The sequence below is a fragment of the Micropterus dolomieu genome, linkage group LG06, assembly GCF_021292245.1.
Source record: "Micropterus dolomieu isolate WLL.071019.BEF.003 ecotype Adirondacks linkage group LG06, ASM2129224v1, whole genome shotgun sequence".
NCBI classification, from domain to species: Eukaryota; Metazoa; Chordata; class Actinopteri; order Centrarchiformes; family Centrarchidae; genus Micropterus; species Micropterus dolomieu.
In genome coordinates this window covers 5,155,821-5,173,126 of record NC_060155.1, presented here as the reverse complement: position 1 = coordinate 5,173,126, position 17,306 = coordinate 5,155,821, and the positions used below count along the sequence as shown (strand labels likewise).

Genomic DNA, 17,306 nt, shown 5'->3' with positions numbered 1-17,306 from the left:
CAGCCAGAGCTGTAGATGTCTTCCAGGTCAGGCAGATGTGTGTTGGTGATCTTCTGGGCTGTATTTATGACTCTCTGAAAAGCCTTCTTGTCAGCCGCAGAACTGTTGCCATACCACCTGGATCCCGTGTGTCAGTTGAGGAAGGACACTAGTAGCTGTTGTTGATGTTTAAATTGTAGCGGGAACATTTCATACTGTTTCATGCCAAGTTAAAATCTTGACACGATCTTGACAAGATGAGCAGATTTTTAGTTTGGTGTGAAGTCAGATTCATTGTTGTGAGATGAAATGAATTGTGGGATGTGCTCTGTGTTCGTGTCATGTGGGATGGATTTCCATGTTTCCATCTTGTGAGCGTTCACGTCATCTGACAATTGTTGGTTGTATGGGGGTTAAAAATATTATGTATAGACAACATAACTGTTGTCTTTTAAATTTAGAGTTTTAAACAGTAAACGTGACGTGTCCATATTTGTTAGCATTTTCAGGAACTTTTGTCGGATATATCGCAGCTACTTGACCAGTATCATCTGATTAAATGATAGTAACTCCCACTTGACACGAACATGGCAACAGTATGATGGTGAAATAGCAAGAAACACTGCAGAATTAAAGCTTTTACAGAGTTTTATTTTCTCTTTCACATGTTGGTCCTCAGAAACAGCACAAAAAAAATAAAATAAAATAAGTCCAAGTAGTGAAATTTGTTAATTTTCCCTCCAAGCAACAAGATTTAATCAGATGCATAGTTAACAGCTCATGGGATTATAAAGAAAAACAGTGTGTAAACAACAGAACTTTGTAAACAAAACCATTTCCAAATAAAAACAGAATTTCACAGCTTTGTGACTGAAAGAAAAGCAAATCGTCTTCTTCCTCAAACTACTTTTTTTTTTAACCTCATAAACACGGAAAAATGTTTAACCGTCGATATCAGCTCATTTACACTTTACCAACAGAAACCTTTTATTGCTCCAACATGGCCTGAACGAAATGTTTCTCTCTCACAGCTAGTAGCTCACAGCTCCCGTAAAGCTCATTTCTAGCCGAGGTTATGTAGCAGTTAACGCCGCAAAGCTCACCTGTCCTACCAGCAAAGGTTGTGTTATTTAGATTGTGGCAAAAGACGACGCCCCGGGCTGTAAGACAGTCACTGTTATATATTTTTATTTCCAAGATGACAAATGGGTCTGACTGAGACAGCCCCCCTTCATTATTTCTTTCACTTCTGATTGGATGTAGATTGCGGCTTTTATAATACAAATATTAATATATTTCTCTGACGCAGAGGAGTAGGAATAACTAGGGCTGCTTATCAAACTTCCATACTATTATTATTATTATTATTATTAACCTTCTTATTTGATTTAGACCAAAATAAAGCTCCAAGTATCAAACTAGTCCCGACAGTTCGATGTCTGGTCAGATTCATAATCAGAGCTGAAATCAAGTGTATTGAAAGAAAATGATTCATTGCTTAAGTAATTAATCAATCCAAATATGGTCTGGTTTCAGCTTTTCTCAGTTTTATATCACTGTAAACTGAATATCTTTAGGTTTTGGGACATTTGAAAACTTTCACTTATGGTAATGTTCTTTCTTTTCACTACTATTAAAAAAAACAATTTATAGACAAAGCAATTGACAGAGTAAACGAAGTTCATTTTAGACCTTTTTGTAATGAAGTTCAGTTGTTCTTTGATTTTAAACAAAAATATGACTAAGACTAAATGTTGGCTTCTATTACTTGAACAATAGAAAGAAAGTTTTAAATGATAACCAGCCCTTGAGATAACCAATTGGCTGAATTTAGATTTAACAGCTCCAATCTGCTGACGGTCTTTTAAAGTTGTAATCGTGTATGTTAGTTGTATTGTTTTCACAGTTTTAGAGCAAAAGATTGTGAAACATGACATGAGAGAGGGAACATCAGTGTTTTCAGAGATGAAAGGGTATCTCCTCCCAGGAACACACAGAAAACTCAGGAGTAAAGGCACATTATGCAGACTGCCGTGTTGTTTTGGCTCCACTGATGCCTGATCACAGAATACACTGTGGGGGGGGGGGGTTATAATCCTTATTAGTCATTACTAAAGCACAAATAGTTCGCTGTCATAATCATAGTGTTTTACTGTGATTTTATGCATTTGTTTTTTTGTTTTTATTGTAAACCACTTCTGAAAAGCAGGACTCCCTTAGGTTTCAGTAAGCTTTGAGCCAAACTGAAAAGAAATGTCCATCTCAGCAAATGGTTTTTAAAATCGTAGGTGAGATGATCCATTAATAGTGTCTCTAAAGAGTCTATAAAAGCAGGAATCACATCTCAGTCCAAGTAGAAAATAGTCTATTAGTGCTTGTAAAAATAATTTTGATGGATTTAAAATGTAAGAATGCTTGTTTTGTGCTCACAGTTCCCAACATAGCATAGGGCTGCAACTAACGATTACTTTCTCGATTAGTTGTTTGATCTATAAAAAGTCAGAAAACCAATTAATCGATTATCAAAAACAGTTGTCAACTATTAAATTAATTGTCAACTGTTTTTGATAATCGATTAATAGATCAATTGCTGCAGCTCTATTGTAGCATAGACTCGATGTCGAAATGAAGATGTTCAGTAGCAACTTACCCAGAGGTTTAATCTAAGATGATGGTCTTTTTGGAAGATTTCTTTTTCTGGAAATATCAGAAGAAAAGGTTTGTAAAAACAAATTGTATTGATGCGTCAAGCTGATTATTGTGCGAGAACAACACCTCTACAGGTTTATACTTCAACACTTGTTTCTGACAACGTTGGTCAAAACACGAGTCAGATTTCAGCTGGGTTTGTTACCGTAGAAGTAGTTGTTGGTGTGTGTTCGTCGGCAGCAGCTTCCGTCTCTTCCAGTTTCTGCTCTAATCTGTTCTTCTCTGCAAACATCAGTCAGAACAAAACAGTTGTTGTTGTTGTAAACAATTAATCAATAATTAAATTTGTTGTTAGCAGCAGCCCTATGAAAATAAAATTCTTTTACACAATCAGAAGTTTTCTTACTCTTTTTCTTTGCAGATGCATCGTGGCTCACAGTGATGGGAGTTGAACTTTCTGTTGTCTCCTCGTCTTTTCCAGCCTTCACCTTCTTCTTTTTCTTTTTCTTCTTCTTCTTCTTCTTCTCGCCTTCCTCTGAAAGTAGAGGCGAGACGATTTCAGGAAGCTCAGCACCACTTTCATCCTCCTCCTTCACCGGCCTCTTCTTTTTCTTCGTCTTTGGAGGCTGGTTTTCTTTTGAGGAATTCTCCTCTTGTTCAGGGTTTATTTTCATCTTTTTCTTCTTCTTCTTTGGTATCTCGTCCTCCAGGGCAGGATCAGGTTGAGGTCTTTTGGCTGGTTTTGGTCCAGGCGTTTCCTCTGCTGCCTCTTGGATCCGTTTTTGTCTGAAGAATGGAAAATGTTAATTTCCTATAGTATAAAAATAAAATACAGATATTTAAATTTTTTTATTTCTAGAAATTATCCTTGTACGACAAACAAATGAAACTCTCCACAACAAATGAAGAGTAGTAATAACAGTGTACAATCTGTGAAGTTTAAAGACAAACATGAACTCGACTGACTTCTTTTTGCCCGCGAGCTTCTTGCTTTCAGCTGCGCTTTCAGTCTGTCCTGTAGTCATGCTGCTCTTCTTCTTCTTCCTCCTCATTTTCTCCTCTTGCTTCTGGACCCTCAACCTCTTCTTCCTGCTCAGTTTGATCCTGAGACGTTTCTTCTTTTGGGCCGAGGAGAGCTGAGAAGAGTTTCCGTCTAAAAGGAAGTGGGACAGGGAAAATGTACAAATCCCTGAACTTAGCTATAACAACGCCATGACCCAGGTGGGACCGTTGTTATTGCCTTACACTGAACATTTCAAGCAACTACTAACACTGATTAAGAGTCAAAGCCATTTATCTTTGATGTACAATGTACTAAAGAGAACTTCAAATTTAAGAGACAAGAGCAGGAGAGAAGTGAAGTATATTTTCTGACTCTCTCTACCTGTGGCGTCCAGCTGCTTTTCTGTGTCGTTGTCGCCCCCTGCTGGTCGTTCATCAGCCTGCACCACCTTTTTCCTCTTTTTCTTCTTCTTTTTCGCCTCCGTTTTCTCTGCAGGATTCTCCGGCGTCTCCTCCTCCTCCTCCCCTACTGCCTCGCTCTGCGCCTCTTCTACGTCTCTCACCTTATTCTTTTTCTTTTTAATTTTTTTTTCTGAAGGAGTGGCAAGAGTTCCCTCATCTTTCTCTTCCACCTCATCTCTCTCCCGTTTCCTTTTCTTAGCCTTCTTCTTCATCTCTGATGAAGTTGCCTGAGACATGTCCTCCTCCTCCTCCTCCTCCTGCTTCACCTCCTCCTCCTCCTCTTTCTGCTGATCTTCCTCCTGTCTCTTTTTGTCTTTCTTTTTCTTCCTGGCAGTCTTGGTGGTAAGAGGAGTATCACTGGGTGAATCTATGGTGGATGCGTCTGTGCTCGGCGTATCTGCACTTGGCGTCTCTACACCCTTTTTGCTCTTCTTTTTCTTCTTCTTGGGAGTTTCGGCATCTTTGCAGGGCTCAGCAGCCTCCTCAGGGAGCGGCTGGCTGGTTTCTTGCTCGTCTGCATCGCTGTCTTCGATGTTGAGGATGATGGAGACCTCTGGGTCGACTCGCTCCTCTGCAGCCGCCACCGTCACCTTTTCTGCAACAGAACACAACAACACATTCAAGAGTTCTTTCTTTCCCTGTTTTTAAAAGCACACTTCTTCATGTAAAGAAAAACACCCTCTTGACCTCACCAGGGTCCTCCTCATCACGTTAGTCACATGATTTTAAACTCCTGAAACTGAGTTTATAAAACATTCCCATAATCTTTTTATCTAAGAAAATATATTTACTCCTGGTGGAAATGGAAATTTAGAAGACAAATTTAAAGGCCCATAAATAAATGTTAAAAAATGCAATATCACGGCCAACTTTCAGCCACCGATAAAAAATGAGTTACGGTTATTCATAAATATTCATACATTTTCTGAGAAAACTGAAAAATGAGGTTGAAAGAGTGCAATTGATTCAAACTTTATTCAACCCATTAAAATGTTTAGGTTTTGGGTATGATTAAAGCATGATGTACTAAAGATTTTTTTTAAATTAACTGTGTTACCAGTGTCAGTGATGGGGAGGTCAGAAGTGCCACCCTGGTCCTCAAGCTTCTGCGGGGATGTGAGGTCACTTCCCTCTGTCCTCTGAGGGAACACACCGACAGGAAAGTGAACATACATACACTAACTAATAACTACTGTATCTGTTCTTATGGTATGATCCTTATTCACTCCCTGCTCTTGGCAGGGGGAGGCCGACCAACACTGTAAAGCCCAACAGTCCCTCGTGAAAAATGATTTGGGGTACCTTGGCTATCTCCTCCTCCTTTTCCTCCTCTTCCTCCTTTGGATTTTCAGAGTCAGGATCTGAAAAAGTTATAAACACAGTTGCCATTATATGGTCCAAATCTAATGTATCTTATTAGAAGTATTTACCAAACATGACAAACGGACGGCGCCCGGACAACTAATCCTTAGTCCAAACTACTACAGTACAATAACAATACTGGGGAAACTACAACAAATATTAAAGTATTAACATGTACTGCATGTTTCTTTTTAGAAATGTTTCTCACAAGGTTCTGTATAAATAGAAAAGATTGAGACGCTACATAACGGCAGAGCACGGTTGATAAAAATCTTCACCCAGCTTTTACACACATGCAGCGACAAAGCTCTCCTGCTGCACTGGCAATGAACTCGAGAGCAAGATAAGCCTTTTCATATTTTAGATTCAGCTGGTGTCTTTGTTTGATGAGCGTTTCCAGTTTTCAGTGAGTTGTCAAAAAAAGTCCGTCCATCTTGTACTTAACATGATGTATTTCTGTCTGAATAAATCCTGCCAACCTGAGTCTTGATAGTCTTGCAGCATCAGAGCGCTCTCGTTTATTTATCGTTTTGACAAAAGCACAGATGGAACAGTTTAATGATGGCCCTATTACAGCAATTATTGCAAAGCAATGCAACAATTAGTAATGTTATTGTTACGCCTGTGTTTGTCAAAGTCAAAATGTCTGCTGAGAAAAATGTCACTTCAGTTTCTTCACCAAAGTCATGAATTAATTTCTAAAACTTTGGGAATTACAGTCATCTGGAACACAATCACCTCATTTACCAGACTACTCATCGCTCCTGTTTGCTTAACAAGCTCTGACAAGCTGAAGAAACGTCCTTTGAGAAGTTAAACAAGTGGCTGACATGGAAAACTCCTGAACAGAGCTGTTTCACTGAGCTTTGGCAGAAATCCTTCAAACTCTTTACAGGTTTTGGCAGCGAGTCTGAGTTCCTCCAGGTAAAATCTCCATCTTTAGGTCTCAGTTTCCTTTCTGATCCCTTTTTTGTTCTCCTTCAAATAAAATAAAATGATCCAAAAGTTCTGCATTTACACAGCTGGAGACACAGTGCTGCAGACAAAAAGGAAAGTAAAACATTTCTTGTACTTTTAAATAAAACTGAAAAATCTTCCAGATGGAAAATGAAACGCAGCATGAGCCTGTGCCGAGCAGGAAACTACTTAAGTTGTGATTCACTTTTGGAACCGCATTTCAAGACTGGTGGGTAGCTTTTAAGGTCTGATCATCTATATTACAAAAAGAAAATAACAAAATGTTTTCTTACTTGGGTACAGACAGTTTTCACAGTGACTTTATCTGTAAATAACTGGGCCCCAGTTTCTGGAAAGATTTGCCGCGATTGAAATATTTAAATATTGTGAGTGAAAATCAATTGATCTTCATTGTACCAGGATGAAGGCAGAAATAGATAGATCAAACCAAACTAAAACTATCTGCATGTTTACCATCAAAAGGTGAAAATGTATAGTTGTTAGTTGCAAACCTGGATACCTCATACCGTCTGACTGTCCAGCGTCCTTTCTGTTTAGATTTTCAAAATAAATGATAGAAAACCACACGGCCTTTCATCAGCAGCTTTGAAATCTACTGAATGGCCTCTAAATAAAAAAAAGTAGCCACACCGGACCCTCTGAGCAGCTTCTTCACAACAGTTTGTGATTCTTGTCAGTGCAGTGAGAAACACACAGAAAAGATGCCATCCATAACATGGAAAGAACAGCCTGGTATTCAAATGTCTATTGGTTGTTCATACCTGCAGGGGGCGGGGCTTCACTCTCTGCCGGCTGGTCATTGGTGTCCTGAGCTGTCAGGTCGGATGCGGGGGGGTCGGCCTGGCTGGGCTTCTGCAAGAGGAATCAACACAGGTCAACAACATTCTCCAAGACCAGACATGAAGACTCTCAGATGATTTTCTTTCTTTCTTACGTCCCCTGTCCACGACACAGATCACATCCTTTCCAGTCAAAAACAAAAAAGCTACAGTGAGTTGCAGGTTTCCCCACTTTAGGTGCCACCAGTACATGAACTTAAATTAACCAATATTGCACCTCTGCAACGCCGCCTTCCTCATCTTCTGAGGAATCTGCTTCAGAGGCCTCCTGTGTGGAGGAAGGCGTGGCCTCCGTTTGACTGACAGCCGTCTGTTCAAATGCAGAGGTTTCATCTGTGACCTCAGAGGCGCCCGTGGCTGCTTCTGTCTCCTGAGGAAGGAAAACAAAGCAGAGAGACGACTGCATGATACTGAAACAAAAACTTCTCTTTAATATTTACTGTGGAGGTTAAATGATAATTTCAGTGTCTTAGATTTAGGGCCTTTCATAGTTCTGCACTTTATTTCTATCATTTTCAATCCATGTTTCCAAGACTTCGCTGAGTACAATGTCATCATAATTACATCAAGAAGTCAGACGGAGCAGCAAACACGATCAGTCAGGCGGTGAGACAGGTTTAAACAAGCGCAAAGCTACAGCAAGTATGGAACCAGAACCACAGAGTCAGTCTGTGAGCTGTGTTGTTCACTGTACACCTTTGTTTTCTCCCCCCAAATAAGTTTGTCTAACCTGGGGTTTTGTTTACAGCCCGTCTGCTGTGTTGCCCTGTCTGACTTCTCTTTCCCAGACTGGAGTGATTAACATGGTGTGTACAGTGTTATCAGCACTGATACAAAGGATGGCCAATGAAAATAAGACGCACGTTGTAATAAACCAGAATTGGACTTTAAGATACGCGGCACTTTAAACTGACCTGCTGTAGGGTCAGTAACATCATGAATTGCTGTTTGAACAATGTAAATGTGCAGGGCTTTAAATTTAGTTGCCATTTTCAAACAGACAACTGTATGATACAGACCGCTCATCCGCAGCAGCTTTTAGGGGTTTCCTGTCTTATAGAAGACAGCTAACACCAGGTATAGTGACATTTAATCCCAAACCCTCACACGGCAGAACATTCTTTGAAAACTTCATTACTCAGCAAAAAAGAACTGCTTGCAGTGTTCCCTACAGGAAACTGCACAAACAATGCACTTCAGCCGGTCATAGTCCTCTGCAAAATAATTTTCAGATGTGCAGAGGCTGAGCTGAGGGAACAGAGGCTCGGCTGTGCCAGGAATCGACGAGCACTCCTGTCAGTCGTCTTTTTAGGAGTTGTGGTTGAAAGTCATTGACATTTCTGCTCATTTCTTTAGCCTTCGGAGCAGTTTGGTGGAGTGGGACGTTAAAGACAAGCTTGTTGGCGGCTCAGATGTTACGAATGATAAATATGTGTTTGCTAGAAAACAATTTAACATTTAACTGTCACATCTTCAAAGAGAAGTTGGAGTGATATTCACTCCTGTAAGAGGGTAGGAGAAAGAGAATGCAGGCGTTGAGAGCAGAGAAAAATCTGATCAAAGGGTTCCATTCTTTGGACAGGTAGATAGACTTAAGTGAAAATTAAACACTGCCAAAACTGATAAGGAGATGAAAATCTTGGCTGCACTTCCAAGTTTTTTACGCTTGTTGGAGGACAGGTCTCACAAAACCACGTACTTTGGATTCAGCCTCGGGTCACTAACCTGTTTTGGCTCAAAGTCGTCTTCTTTCTGCTCCTTACTGCTCTCGCTGTCCAAACTGGAGACCGCAGCTGGATCAGGGTCAGTGACCTGATCCTTGGCCTGATCACAGGCAGCTTGTCCAGGGTCGGCCTGGCTGGAGTTGGGTTCAACCTCTTCCTCAGAGTCTGAGGAGCTGGGGCTGGAACTTTCTGCCTTGTTAGATGCCTCAGCAGACACTTCGATGGTAGCTGCCTGCAAAATATGTACAATAGAGCACTACATTTTGTCCTTTCCCATCGGTTAGAGAATCCAGGGTGTCATAAATTCAAGATATTTGAGCATCTTTTTTATGGATCCCTGCAATGGGATTTTAAAAGAGTAATGCTGACAATAATCTGTTGTTCTTATTGTCAAATCCCATGAAAAGACCAAAACCAACAATGCATTAAGGCTCGTGCAGACTACACGACTTTCAGCGTCGGCTGATGGCCGTGCTGTTCAGACTACACAACTTGCCGTCTTGTGACGGGAGTCTTGAAGTCGTTGTGGCGTTCACACTACGTGACTGATCGGTCTGACTCTGTAACCCGACGCTGGTCTCCAAACCACGTTTTGTCAAGAAAACACACGTGTGAGACGGGAAATGAGGCGAACCTACACACGAAACAGCTGATTGTTATTATAAAGCTAGCAATTATAAACACAAATAATCTGGGTGAAAGAATGGATTAGTACATGCAGGTAGCAGGGATTGTCTGAGCTACAGAGAGCTGGAGGGGAGTAAAAGTGTTTTGCGGTGAAAAAGTAGCTGCCTGCTCTGCAGCTGCCTGCTCTCATTGGCTGGATGTGGACGTCGAGTCAGCCAACTCTTCCAGATATTTGGCATGCCAGATATCTGGCAGACATCTGCGATGTGACAGAAATGTGTCGGGGAGCCGTTTTGATGTGTCTTTGTGTAGTTCACACATAACAACTAGCAACCGCCGATCAATCACTGATTTACCCCCGATCACAGCCTGACGGTCGCCGCAAATCGGGTTTCAAATCGTGTAATGTGAACCAGGCTTAAGTCATTCTTCCAGTACTTTCTGACTGCCCTGCCCTGTCTGGGGTTTCCCACTGAAGATGTACATCTCTAAAAAGTGTTCATGAATGAATACAGTCATTTTAAAAAAGGGCTGACAACAGCTGGGTATTTTAGTTTTTAGCAAACGTTACTCAAACTAACATTGTTGGGGCCTATTTTCAATGACTTACTGATTGCAGCAGGACGGTGTATGTGTGATTCAGTTTAAATGAACTACAGTATGTGGTATGAAGGAACATGTCACCCAGTGCAACAGTGTGGCTCATTCATGCATTTTTAATAGTTTTGGCACAGCAGATATCCGAGGGTTTGGAAACTCACAAAACATTTAGTAGGACCAATTCATTCCCAGCTGAACAGTGTGAAACTACTAATCAAAAAGTATCCATTAAAAAGTATACATTTGCAGAATGCATTGCATTAATCTTGTCCTCTGCATGTGGGCCAGATTTAATTTGACCAGCTGGGGGTAGGAGAACAAAAGAACCAAAAACTGTCTGCTTTTAATTCTGTTCAGTAGAAACACTTTTGTTATGTTAAAAGATCAGTGCAGGTGTTGTATTCGCCTTAGCGGAGAGAGAAAAATCTGTACAAACTCTTCTGCTGACAGACACAAAGCAAAGTAATCAGGTTTTGTAGACAGAACCACAAAAGAGCCATTAACACACTGAGAGAAACACACACACACACACATACACAATTTGTCTCAAGAGATTATCATTCTGTCAGACACACACACATACACACACACTCAGAGTTTCAGTCCAAACAGCATTATCTGCTGCATCACTGGGCCAACAGAAAAGAGCAGAGACAAGACTTGGACACACACACACACACACACACACACACAGAAATAACAAACGAGCAAACGAATACAAACTAACAGATACAGAAGAGAAATGTGTCTGTGTGTATTTCAGAGGCATATAATAACAACACTGGAGCTACTGTCCATCTATCAGCACATTATTACAGTGACTGGACAACAGCTATGTGTGTGTGTGTGTGTGTGTGTGTGTGTGTGTGTGAGGGTGGTAGTTTCCTGCTGCTGCAGCCATACTCAATACTAATTTGCCACTTCTTTTTGGTTCCTCCCTCATCATTTATCATTAATCAGATCTGCTATATTGTAGTCTTGGATGGTGTGGTCATGTTTCATTCTGCAGCCGCCTTCTCTTCTGTAGTTTAATCCACTTTGAGATCCTGGATATTTTTTTTACAGATTGTATATTAGGTTAGCTATTTTTCTTTGCAATCTTCTTTGGATTGCATGTGTAGTTCTGTTCTCCTACATGACAAGAGAGTCGGATGAAGCAGACACCAAATGTGTGGCTCAGTTCTGAAGAAGCCTCGTGGATGAAACACCAAACGTGTTCAAGGATCTTCACTGACGCTCATTTATCTAACGGGTGTTCTGCAGACATGGACACAGCCACACGTTCATTGTTCCTGCAAACGTCAATAAGGGTGCAAATCTCATCTCCTGGCAACGGCGGTCAACAGCTGCACTTTGTTGACTAAAAGGACACATGTGCAAGCAGCATATGGACCGTAACAACAATAAAAAAACAAGTGTGAAGGCATACTAGATTAGGGGGAGGGGCGTACTATCAAACTCTGGTTCGAACTTGAATAAACAGCCTGAAAACAAAAGGAAGCAGAGGGTTTAGTGCTCAAAGGTTGAGGGAGGGGACAGCGTCACTCACTCACTTTCCTTTCCCCGCTCTCAATTTCAGGACGGTTCAGGGATTCAAACTGGTCACCTTCCATCTGCTTCTCCCACTTCTGTGCAGCCACTGCCATGTGAGTACTGCATCTATGTATAAGCATATCTGTCTGTACCCTGTCATGTGTTCACTGTGTTGTTCTCTGCTCACCTCTTGCTCTGTTTTTGTTTCTTCCTCCTCTTTTTTATCTTTTTCTTCTTCACTGTCAGACACATCAGCGCTCTCACTGTCTGCGTCTGTTGTTTTGGTTTCAGCTCCAGGATGCAGCAGCAGCTGCTCAGTGGCGGTCTCAGCGCCTGTCATGGACTCTGAAACAGGGGCACAAAATTCCTGTAAGACTGGGTGTCTGTGGTTAAAAAAAAAATGTTTAAAAAAACAACAACACAAAAATGAAAACATATTCAAATACACAAACATGTTCAAATAAGTAAAATTATCCAACTACAAACTATAAACTCCAAACAAACAACTGACTAGAACTACTAGATACAGCGTAGAATAATCAGCCGTCAGTCAGACAGGTGAATGAACAGATACTACATCCATCCTGTAAAGGAAAAACAAAATACACCTGAAAAACACACAAACAAACAACAAAAACATTAACCAAGTGGAGGTTTGGCATCCACGTTGTTTTCTACTGTGGTGTCGGAGAGTTTGGGCTCTATGACCTCTTCTTCTTCGCTGGTGGCAGGTTCTGCTTTGATGCTATTCTTCTTCAAAGTAGTAGAGTCTTCTGTCTCCTGCTCGGCATGCTGAGCTAGAGAGCACAGCCTGCAACACACACACACACACACACACACACACACTTTTATTTCTGGCTGATTTTGACAGACTGGAAAGTGATCATAGAGGTTGTCAAACATCCAGAATTTGATTAATAAAGAATATAACTGATGGATTCATTGACAATGAAAATAATCGTTACTTGTTATACTCCACTCAAGGAACAGACATTTATATATTCGCAGCAGCAGATGTTCTCCTAGCCAGGAGCTAGAACCGGTTCCTATGTTGCACTACAGTGGGAGTGTTGTATTATGGTTGCCTTATTGTTGCTAGGTTAGCACTAGGCTGCAGCTAATCTGTTGATTATTTTTTCAATCAATTGTGAAAAATGTCAATCAAGTATTTCCCAAAGCCCAAGATGATGTCCTCAAATGTCTTTGTTTTCATAGAGGAGTAAAGAAACTAGAAAATATTCATCTGAGAAGCCGGAATCAGTGGATTTGGATGTTTTCTTTCTTTAAAAAAAAGGACTCATAGTCATCAGCAGCTGTTTTGATAATAAATAAATCACTTTAACAGTTGACAACTAATCGATTAACCAACTCATCGTTGCAGCTCTAGCACGTTTCTTCAGGTCCATGTATGGTATCAGCGTGTCCGAAATCTCTCCTACGTACTAAGTCTATGCAGGTTTTTAATATCTAATAAGTGTACTCTAGACTGAACACGGCCGTATTTTGAGTGTGCTGTTGACAGATAGATGGAGGAGCTGCTCACAGTTGGAAAAAAACTTAAATAAAAAGTGTGGATGGTGGTGAAGATCTTGGAAAACAAAAATAAGTAATCAAACTTAAGAAAGACGTGTTGTTTTCTTTGAAACCTTTTACTTAGAACTTCACAGTTTGATGGACACCTGACGCTGCATGTAATGTGTCCATTTCTTCCAAGTATGTTGATTGTTTTTGGTATGCTTTTTGGAGGTAATGAAGAGTGTGAAAAGTCAAAAGTCGTCGTTACTGCAGAAACTGACCAGGGACCAAATCATCTGTCAAGCAGCCAGAACTTACAGATGTCTGTGAACGTCGTGACGAGGAACTCAAGGAGTCTGAAGCAGGTGAAAATCATTCTGGCAGGGGAATGTGTGTGTATGTGACTGATGAGCAGAAGGAAGAATTAGTTCGACTTGAGAACATACTTGGACAAGCTACAGGTGACTTTTGACCACAGTGATGAGCGCCGTCTCATCCTTGGGACTGATGGCATCTCAGAGAAACTAGTACTAGTCTAATGAAGTGTTTCTCATCCAAATTAGTTTTTGGAAAAGGAGGGTGTTTCTTACATTTGGGCCGGCCAATACGACGGTCAATGAATGGCTTCGATTTGTATAATTTTGGTGTGAGATTCACAGTGAGGAATCAGAGACGTGAGCTGAGGTCATTCATTCCCATCATTCATCTGCAGCCCATTTAATCCTTTTCAGGGTGGCGGGGATTTGAAGCCAATCCCAGAATGCAGTGCACTGGGCAGAAGGCCAGGCAGGCAGTCATACACACACACACACACACACACACACAGATTACTAGTCACATCCTGTTCATACAGACAGTTCAGAGAAACCTATGCTTGCTCAATGTTACACCCAACTGTATAGTATAGTAGATATTAACATATGAGTCGCGGTCTGTACCAAACTAGAGTGTTCCCTCACATATGGAGAATATAATTTTTAGGTCAGGGCGTCTCTGTAGCACCGCAAAGCTTATAGCCTAATTAAACATTAAATAGCCTACATTTCCACAGTTGTTGGTGTTTTTCCTAATGACAGACAGGTGACTTCATGAACAAAAATAATTAGCCTAATTCTAACGTGTTTTGATTTTCACGTGTTTTAATGTCTCTTTATACAAGGCCCCCCCCCCCTTCCGAATTTCATCCATTCTCATCATTTTGTTTACAGCTAAAATCTTTTATTAAAAAGAAAGGTAGAGACTTCCTGCACCATGTGACATTTCTGACTTACTTCCTCCAGCCTGTGTAGATATCATGTAGGTTGGATCCCTCCTCTGGTGTCTCCACCTTCAAACACAAACAAACAAACACATTTACACACTTTCTCTGCAATCACCATCTTGAAGCCATATTTTCCAAGTTTCTGACTGATGCCCTGAACGTTACATAATCAAGAGGCCAGATATTATTCCTGTAACCCAACTATGATCACTTAGCTAGACAGGGGAAAAAGTTCAAAGTCAAACAGCAAATTCCCTGCCGTTCAGGAATGCTTCCACTTTGATGCCACACGCTCCCGGAAATGAATCCATGCAGCAGCATAACTACATAATTACCATGGGATGTGACATGGGATGAAAGTTTGGATGATAAAAGATGCTCAAAATATTAAAAGAACAGGGACTCGGTGGGAGCCTCTGAGAACGAGGGGATGTTGTAATTTTCAGAATGTTGTTGAGACTATTTTCTCTGTTGCGGTCTTCTGAAAAAAACTCCATCAGCAACTTTTGACGGTTATATTTTTTGCACATGAGCCTGAAACCTGAAACTTGTGACTGAGCAGAGCTCACCATAGCAGACATAAGAATGAGCAAATTGTAATCTTAGTCCATGAAAAAACCCAATGTGTGACATTATGTTGGGTGAATTATTTAAAAAATACAACTATTTATAGCAGCAACAACACAATGAGGTCCCTGCAGTTCTTATAATAAATTAAGTTTTGAATTAAATTTGTCACAGTTTATAGAATACACAAAAATAAAAAAAATAAGAATGGCCTCAATTGAGCAGTGTGTGGCCTTTTTTACAGTCTCTAAGGGTGTTTGGTTGCATCATGTCTCATGTATACTGGAAATTTTACGGCTGCAACTGACAATTGTTGTTATCACAAGTTATTGTGGCGATTATGTTTTTTAATAATCAATTAATCATTTGGTCTCTAACATACCAGAAAACAGTCAACAATTGCAATCACAATTTCCTAAAGCCCAAGTGGCATCTTGTCTTGTCAAACCAACAGCCCATGAATACAATAATCTAAGTTACAATCTCACCTTTGAAAACCTGGAACCACTTTGCATTGCTGCTTGAAAAGTGACCTAAACTATTAATTGATTATCAAAATAGGTGCAGATTAATTTTCTGTCAATTGACTAATCGCTGAATCATTGCAGCCCCAAGAAATTTAAAGAAAAATGAACAACTTTTAACACTAAACACTACAAAACTGTATGGAGGTTTTGAACGGGGTGTCAGAGTGCAGCAGCAGGCCTGCAGCAGGGCTGTTTCTACGGCCATGCAGCTCCTGTAACATAATGTTCTTTTCCTCCAGGAGGCCTGAACAAGGAGCCATGTGCTTTAACACACACTCAGAGCAGACCTGCAGCTTACTGACTGCCACACTGGAGCAGAAAACACACTGAAATCACATTTATATTTAATTCATTCTCTTATATAACAAAGCTGACGCGCATGTCCGCTCAAGAAATAGCAATAAAATCATCACTATGACTGGAATTAACGAAAAACAGCGAGGTACAACCCAGTCAGGTCGGTTGTACACTGAAGCAGGCTGTACATGATGCAGAGTCACACCAAACTTCTTACCTGAGAAACGTGTTTTTGCAGCACCTTGGCAGCTTTCTCGTAACCGTTCACCTTCAGGTGCTGGTAGATTAAAAGCAGCAGAGCGTCGTCCTCCTCCGAGGCCATGCTGTCCGACTGACACGGCTGGAAAACTGGAGCAAAACTGGAATATTATTGAGGAGTTATTTACAGTTCAGCTCATGCTCGCTATTCAGCGTGAAGCCGTGAGCGCAGACGACGCCCCCCTCGAAGTGCACCATGGGAAAAAGAGTTTTTTAAATGCAACAGACAACGACCATGAATGACAAACAACACATTTATATATATATATATATATATATATATACATATATATAATGTTCGTATATAATATGTATATATATATAGTCTATGTATATAGATATATACACATAGGGAGATATGCTAATGGTGAGACTGAGAGTACTTTGTAGTAGTAGTAAAGGCTGTAGTGGTAGCATTACTAGCGGCAGGAGTGATAGTCTGTGGTAGTGGCACTAGTATCAGATTCAGATTCAGATTCACTTTATTAGCCATTTGCAGTATAAAACCACATTGGAAAAGAATATGCAAGAAGCTCAAAGTGCAATGTCACCACATAAAAAACATAAAACACATAACATAAAACAGACAAGCCCATTGCCACAGAAAACTCAGTAATAAAACACTATTCAATAAAATCCATCCATAAGATATAAAGGACCTAATTTAAAGTGGTTTGTTTAAACTAGTAGTATAGTAGTAGTAGTAGTAGTAGTAGTAGTAGTATAGTAGTGTAGTCTGAAGTAGTAGCAGCAGTTGTAGTACATTTAGTAGTAGCCTAGTAGCAGCAGTAGTTGTAGTAGTAGTTAAGTCTGTTGTAGTAGTAGCAACTGTAGTAGTATATTCTGTTGTTGTAGCAGATGTAGTAGTCTGTAGTAGAAGCAGTAGAAGTTGTAGTAGTAGCAACTGTAGTAGTATATTCTGTTGTTGTAGCAGATGTAGTAGTCTGTAGTAGAGGTAGTAGAAGTAGTAGCAGTAATAGTAGTTAAGTCTCTTGTAGTAGTAGCAACTGTAGTAGTATTTTCTGTAGTAGTAACAGCTGTAGTAGTATATTCTGTAGTAGTAGCAGCTGTAGTAGTATTTTCTGTTGTAGTAGCAGCTGTAGTAGTATTTTCTGTAGTAGTAGCA

At 40.4% G+C, this 17,306-nt stretch overlaps 1 protein-coding gene across 1 annotated transcript; it reads right to left on the bottom strand.

The window, feature by feature from the left end:
• Positions 1–609: 609 nt before the first annotated feature.
• On the bottom strand, positions 610–16,352 carry LOC123972964 (eukaryotic translation initiation factor 5B-like). Its single transcript, XM_046052747.1, has 15 exons — positions 16,140–16,352; positions 14,542–14,597; positions 12,400–12,566; positions 11,943–12,100; positions 8,997–9,227; positions 7,489–7,641; positions 7,194–7,284; positions 5,395–5,453; positions 5,150–5,231; positions 4,013–4,687; positions 3,595–3,781; positions 3,035–3,414; positions 2,834–2,910; positions 2,630–2,676; positions 610–2,052 (listed from the first exon to the last, which is right to left on the bottom strand). The coding sequence occupies exons 1-14, from the start codon at positions 16,242–16,244 to the stop codon at positions 2,638–2,640; spliced, it is 2,460 nt and encodes an 819-aa protein (XP_045908703.1). The 5' UTR covers positions 16,245–16,352; the 3' UTR covers positions 610–2,052; positions 2,630–2,637.
• Positions 16,353–17,306: the final 954 nt, after the last annotated feature.

What these genes read in the sequence shown, in the direction of transcription:
- LOC123972964 (XM_046052747.1), bottom strand. Translation starts at nt 16,244, where the DNA reads ATGGCCTCGGAGGAGGACGACGCTCTGCTGCTTTTAATCTACCAGCAC. An exon ending in TGAAGCCCCGCCCCCTGCAG is followed by an intron (nt 5,454 to 7,193) that starts GTATGAACAACC and finishes TAACTTTTTCAG; the next exon opens with ATCCTGACTCTGAAAATCCA. An exon ending in AGGAGGAGGAGATAGCCAAG is followed by an intron (nt 5,232 to 5,394) that starts GTACCCCAAATC and finishes GTGTTCCCTCAG; the next exon opens with AGGACAGAGGGAAGTGACCT.